This window comes from Terrapene carolina, unplaced genomic scaffold, assembly GCF_002925995.2.
Source record: "Terrapene carolina triunguis isolate 2854851 unplaced genomic scaffold, T_m_triunguis-2.0 Scaffold192, whole genome shotgun sequence".
In the NCBI taxonomy this organism is placed as follows: domain Eukaryota; kingdom Metazoa; phylum Chordata; order Testudines; family Emydidae; genus Terrapene; species Terrapene triunguis.
In genome coordinates, this window is record NW_020664543.1 from 25,816,507 (window position 1) to 25,823,213 (window position 6,707).

General features: G+C 55.7%; 1 protein-coding gene across 6 annotated transcripts in view; it reads right to left on the minus strand.

Annotated features, from left to right (window-relative positions):
- The window catches only part of MAP2K4 (mitogen-activated protein kinase kinase 4), a 168,274-nt gene extending 167,634 nt beyond the window's left edge, over positions 1-640 (minus strand). For 3 of the 6 annotated variants that reach the window (XM_026654637.2, XM_026654638.2, XM_026654636.2), the window contains exon 1: positions 503-567. In XM_026654637.2, the coding sequence (XP_026510422.2) occupies positions 503-509 (7 nt within the window). In that variant the 5' untranslated portion in view covers positions 510-567. Of the gene's footprint in view, positions 1-502 lie in introns of all 6 variants that reach the window. The other 3 variants (XM_029912140.1, XM_026654640.2, XM_026654642.2) reach the window with 2 other exon arrangements.
- Between the last annotated feature and the right edge of the window lie 6,067 nt (positions 641-6,707).

Genomic DNA, 6,707 nt, shown 5'->3' on the forward strand with positions numbered 1-6,707 from the left:
ACACACACACACAGTGGGCACACTCCCGTCCGCCCCCCCACACACACACACTGTGGGCACACTCCCGTCCCCGTCCCCCCCACACACACACTGTGGGCACACTCCCCCAACACACACTCGCACCCTTCCTCCAGCCTGCCGCCCTCCTCCGCGCAATCGGGGGCCCATGGCCGCCCCAGCACCTAAGGCCTCTCGGCCCGGAGCGCGGCCCCCAGGGCGGGAGTCGGCCGGTTCCCTCTCGGGGCAGCTGGCCGGGGTCCGTCGCGAGGGTTGCGCGGCGCCCCGGCCCTGGCCTTACAGGCCATCGCGGTTCGGCGGGCCCGGGCCCGGCTCCCGCCGCTGAGCAAAGGAGCCGAGCCGGGGCCTAGCCGGCCCCGAGCTGCCGGCCCCACCGGACCGACGAGGGCGGCCCGGAAGCGGCCGGGCCGAGGTGCGGAGCCCGGGCCGGGCGCGCCGTTGCGGGGGGACCGAGCGGGCGGGGCCTGGGGCGGGGGTCGCTCACCCTGCATGCTGCTGACCGTCGTGTGCGCCTGGGAGCCCGGAGTGCTGCTCCCGCTGCTGGAGCCGGAGCCGGAGCCGCTGCTGGGGCTGGGAGTCGCCATTGTGCGCGCCAGACACGGAGCAGCGCGGAGGCTGCAATGCAGCAGGGACCCTCCCAGGCAGGACACCTAGAGCCCCGACTCCGTATAGCAGGCGCCTGAGCCTGTCCGTCCCCCGGGCTGGGGCTGCCGGCTTAACCCCTCCCAGTCCCACGCAGGACACCTAGAGCCCGGCTCCGTGCGGGCGCCGGGCAGGCGCTGAGCCGGCCCGTCCGTCCCCCCTGGCAGCGGGAGTTCCCTGAGTCCCCCGAAAGCGATCTGCGGCCAGCGCGTCTGGGCTTCCTCCGTGCCCAGCGAGCCCGAGCCCTGCTACTGCCTTCGCAGGGAAGGGAGAATCTCCTGACCAGATCCTAGCCCAGGGTCGTTCATTAGTGTCTTGGCTGCAAGTGATCTCTTCTGGGGGCAAGAGATTCACACAACTGGACATGGCTGATTCCTCTGCAGCCCCAACTGTGAGGGGTTCACACTAGGTTATGGTCCAAGAGGACTTCTGGGCCAAGTCACTCCCGAGGACGAAGAGGGGAAGCTGCTTACCTTGTAATTCATCAACCCACACTCACCTCTTAGGTTCCATATATTCCTTCTCTATCCCTGCCCTTCTTGTTACCCCTTTCCCTTCCCATTCTCCTGCTACCTCTGGAATGGCCAAGGAAGGTCACTGTCATCCACCACCTATTCATTCCCTGCTCCCTCCATCTCCTAGCACTCATGGAAACCTACCTCACACACATCCCAACACACACTAACTCTGCAGCTGCACTCTCATTTTTTCACACACACCACATGTCACCCCCTAAGGGCCACTATATGGATGTCAGACTCCCCTCCTCTCCTCCCCGCTTCCAACCTCTTGCTCCATCTCTTCCTTCATTTCTTTGGAATAACATTTCATCAGGGTCTACTCTCCATGTAGCTGTCACCTACTCCCCCTCTATTTCTCCCCAAACACCTTCCTTCTAGTTCTCCCTTTTCCTCTCTTAGTCTCCCATATGTGCTGACACCCTGTCTGACCCAATCCATGAAATGCCCAATTCCTTGTCCTCATCTCTTCTTATGACCTTCACCCATGTTCTCTGCCACACTCAAAATGGCCACTCAACTTTGTTTTCATCAGAAACTGGTATATCTGAATTCCTTCACTGTTACTGCCCGTTTAGCATCCCTTTCCATGAGGCCTTCCATAAGATCCAATCTATTGATATCCATTACTTCTCTGCCAACCTCAGACCTTCCTCCTAGCTCTCTCATTCTTTACTTCATTCTATTGTTATTTGTTCTCTCTTCTCTGACTCCCACACTCTTCACACACTGTCAAATATGCCTTGTTAAACCATAGCCCTATTGTGGGATGAGAGTGTGGCCTAGTGACTAGAGCACTGGACTGGGACTCAAGAGACCTATGTTCTAGTTCCAATTCTTTCCCTGGGTGATTGTGGGCAAGCCAGTGCATCTCTCTGTATTTCCATCCCCCATTTATGAGAGAGGGATAACTATACTATCCTCCTTTGCAAAGCACTTTGAGATCTATTGACAAAAAGCGCTATGTAAGACCTAGGTATATTATTATTAACTCACTCCCAGCATCCTCTTCCTCCACTGCTAAGGGAGCTGCAGGAAGGGAGACAAGAAGGAACTGATGGAGGGACAATGAGGTGAGGAGGAAGAATGATCAATTGTAGGACTGGGAGGCCTGGACTCAACTGTTTAACTGGGGGCACTTACTTCCCTTCCTGGCCATGAGGCAAGGGCCATCACCTTTTCTGCAACTCGCTCCCCTGACCTCTCACTGCCCCTCAGACCCTGGAACCCCAGCATTTCACTGTGTGCCTCCCCCTTACTCGCTGCCTGGGGGAAGCAGTTCCTCGCCAGGGGCCTCCTCTCCTCCCCTCCCAGGCTAGAGGGCAGGGCAGCACCAGCAGGGCCATTGTGACTCCCCTCTCAGGTTGGGGCATGGATGCAGGAGTCAGGGCCAGCTCCAGGCACCAGCAAACCAAGCAGGTGCTTGGGGCGGCACATTTTCAGGGGTGGCATTCCAGCCAGCCTCTTTTTTTTTTTTTTGGCGCTTGGGTGGCTAAAGCCTAGAGCCGGCCCTGGCAGCAGCAGCGCATCCTGCACCGGGGGTGCCCTGGGGCCACTGCGGTTCGTGTTGGGGAGCAGCGCCCACACCTTATGGCCGGGCGGGCTCCGAGTGCAGGACACTCAGGCTGGGGACCACCCCTCGGGGCACACGGAGCCTCCTGCAGGTGCCGCAGGGCAGCCGCCCCCCCAGTGCCGCAGCCGGGGCTGGGCGAAGTGGCCAGAGCCGCCCAAGGACTGCGGCAGGGCGGCTAGGAGCAGCAGCAGCAGGAGCGGGGCCATAGAGGGCGGGGTGCTGCTGTGCGGGGCCCGCGTCCCGCTCTCCGGGGCTCTGCTCCTTCTGGGGCTGCTCTGCCCCGGCTCCTCAGCCCCCTGCCAGGGCGGTCCCCCGGCTCTGTCCTCCCGGGTCCCGGCCGGTCCTGGAGGCAGGAGCCCCATCTGAACGGACCCTGGGCTGAGGCGCGGCCCGGGAGCCCCACTGCTTACTCCGACCCTGCCAGCGCTGGACTGGCTGGAGGTGAGGGGGGACCGGGCAGAGTCAGCGCTGGTGGGGGGAAGCCCAGCGCTGGGGTGGCAGGCGGTGCGGGTGGGGTGGGGGGGGAGAGCCCAGAGTTGGGGCAGCAGGGGGTGCGGGTGTGGGGGGAGAGCTCAGAGTTGGGGCAGCAGGGGGTGTGGATGGAGAGCCCAAGGTTGGGGCGGCAGGGTGTGCAGGTGTGGGGGGGGAGAGCCCAGGGTTGGGGCGGCAGGGGGTGAGAGGGAGAGCCCAGGGCTGGGGCGGCAGGGGGTGCGGGTGGGGTAGGGGAGAGAGTCCAGGGCTGGGGTGGGGGGGCAGCCAAAAATTTTGTTGCTTGGGGTGGCAAAAAACCTAGAGCCGGCCCTGGCAGGAGTGCTGGGCCAACTTGTCCTTGTCACCAAGGGGGGGAACAGGCATGCTCATGGCTTCTGCTTCCCTCCTGTGGAGTGGGGTGGGCAGAGATACACACTTGTCCTGTGATGAGGGGGAGGGGGAAGGAGCAGAGTGAGTCCTAAGCCGCTGACCTTTTTCTGCTCCTCTCCCCATGCCCCGCCCCCCTAATAACAATGGTACGGACCTATCAGCACCCCTCGCCTATCCCCATCTCACATTTCCTGGCAGGGGCAAGCACTGCCTCCTGCAGCTGGCTCTGGCTGCCCTTCCCTTCTGGTCGGGGGACAGTGCCACAGCCCGTCTCTGCCCAGCAATGAATGCTGCCCCCCTGCAGCCTCACCCCAGGAGTTCACCCCCCTGGGGCTCTTTGCCCTCCCAGGTCTGGGGGCTGCAGCAGGGTCCCCTCTCCCTGTTCCAGGCTTGGAGGCTCCAGGACCCCCTCACCCACCTCTGCCCCAGCCCAGGCAGGAGCTGCAAGGCAAGGGAGGGGAAGAGGAACCGTCCCATCTCTATTGCTCACAGTGGGAGGGGCAGGGCTGCCTAGAACAGCTGGGTTCTTTATCTCCCCCTCCCCTCCTGTGAGGACAGCTCTGGCTGCTGAGGGGAGGGGAAGGGAGAGCTCTGTGTGTGCAGCAGCTCTGATTGGTGCTCATCCACAGGACATGGGCTAGTGGGGCAGGCAGCCAATCAGCATGCTAAAATTTGCTAGAGGGATGGAGGTCCTTGTCTCATCACAGATGGGCTCCAGCAATGACCAATCCTGTTGCCCCACAAATGTAACAAGAGTTGGTGATGCTGCTGCAGGGCTGGTGAGAATTTCGCCATAACCTTGATGACCCTTAGAAGAGTCTGGAACACTTTGGTCCATGAGGAAATCCCAGGCCTGGCTGGAAGAGGCCCTGTGACCATGCTGACTTCCTCTCCTACCAGTTTTTTTCTCTCCTTCTTCAGCTCCACCATTTCCCTGGCCAAACAACAATATTTCCTGTCCCTCACTGCACCCTATGAAAAAATCCTCATGCATTATTTGCTGTCTTTGACTCCTTCCTTGTTAGCCTTCCACTTTCAACCTGTCCCCCTTCCCCGCTCCTTGCAAAGGATCGTGCTGACTTCTTTAAATAGAAAATTGGCAGATGCTTGTAGGGTGACCAGATGAGAGGAAGAAAATATTGGGATGGGGGGGTCACAAACAAAAAAACAAAACAAAACAAAAAAGCCAAGTGCTGCCGGCGGAGCAGGAGAGAGAGAGAGGAAAAAAAAAAAGCCGAGTGCGGCCGGCGAAGCAAATATCAGGACAAAGTGCGTCCCGACCAAAGATCGGTCGGGACATGGGACAAACATTTAAATATCGGGACGTCTGGTCACCCTAGGTGCTTGGGACTGGAGAGGATTCAGAATAATCAGTGTAAGACCTATGGCCAGAAGCTACAGAGGGGAAAGAGGTCTCCAATCCTTTTGATGAAAAGAGAAGTTGTGGCCATAATTTGCTTAATTTGCATAGGCTACCAATCTACAGTTCCCAGTGACACATGGGGAGTCACCATAACTATATGTAAAATTGGCTTTGAGGGGATAGTGGGCTCCCAGAGCAGGGGAAAAGTTTCTACCTTGTGGCAAAGAACTCACTTCCAAGCAGCCAGGACAAGTGCAAGCATTCTAAGTGGTCTTGGTTCCCCTCTCATGGCTCCCCTTTGTGGCAAGAGGTGGTATAGACTGTGGTAGAAATACGGCTTCTCTGTAATACTTTATGCATAGTGTATTGTGACCAGTTATTGAGAAGTTTACTGTACAAATATGTTGGTTTGGTTTAATAACATGCTATTGGAAAAACAAGCAGGAAATTGGTCAGCTGCTCAAGATAACCATACATCTGTTAACTCTTAAGTTTGATGCTTGGTGGCTAGAAAGGGAGTTAGACTACTGCCAAAGTTACTGGAAGGGAAGAGGCATTTCACTCTTTATTTACATATATATCATTTTGCTGTTTTCATTGTGTCACTACAGAGCAGAATCATATTGGTTAGATGCCCTCACTGCATTTCCATACCGTAACATGGTAGGATTTTTTAAAAGTTTAACATTAACTCTGAACAGAAAAGCTTCAAAAACAGACTCCAACGAGAAACTGCTGAACTAGAATTAATTTGCAAACTAGATACCATTAACTTGGGCTTGAATAGAGACTGGGAGTGGCTGGGTCATTACACAAATTGAATCGATTTCACCATGTTAAGTATCCTCACACCTTCTTGTCAACTGTCTGGAATGGGCCATCTTGATTATCATTACAAAAGTTTATTTTTCTCCTGCTGATAATAGCTCATCTTAATTAATTAGCCTCTTAGAGTTGGTATGGTAACTTCTACCTTTTCATGTTCTCTGTATGTATATATATCTTCTTACTATATGTTCCATTCAATGCATCTGATGAAGTGGGCTGTAGCCCACGAAAGCTTATGCTTAAATAAATTTGTTAGTCTCTAAGGTGCCACAAGTACTCCTGTTCTTTTTGCGGATACAGACTAACACGGCTGCTACTCTGAAATCAGAATTTCCTAGTTTTATAATACTTGGTTTGGGGATAATTACAACAGCCCCGTAATGTATTATACTTAGGGCCCTACCAAATTCACATCCATGAAAAATACGTCACAGACTGTGAAATCTGGTCTCCCCCCATGAAATCTGGTCTTTTGTGTGCTTTTATCCTATAGTACACAGATTTCACAAGGGAGACCAATGTTTCTCAAATTGAGGGTCCTGAGCCAAAAGGGAGTTGCAGGGGGATTATAAGGTTATTTTAGGGGGGGTCATGGTATTGCCACCCTTATTTCTGTGTTGCCTTCAGAGCTGGGCAGCCAGAGAGCAGCGGTGGTTGGCCAGACACCCAGCTCTGAAGTCAGCGGCCTGCCAGCAGCAGTGCAGAAGTAAGGATGGCAATACCATACCAGCCCACCCTTACTTCTGCATTGTTGCCTTCACAGCTGGGCAGCCAGAGAGTAGCGAGTGCTAACTGAGGCCCCAGCTCTGCAGGCAGTAACGCAGAAGTAAGGGTGGTAATATCATACCGTGCCTTCTTACTTCTGCACTGCTGATGGCAGAAACTCTGCCTTCAGAACTGGGTT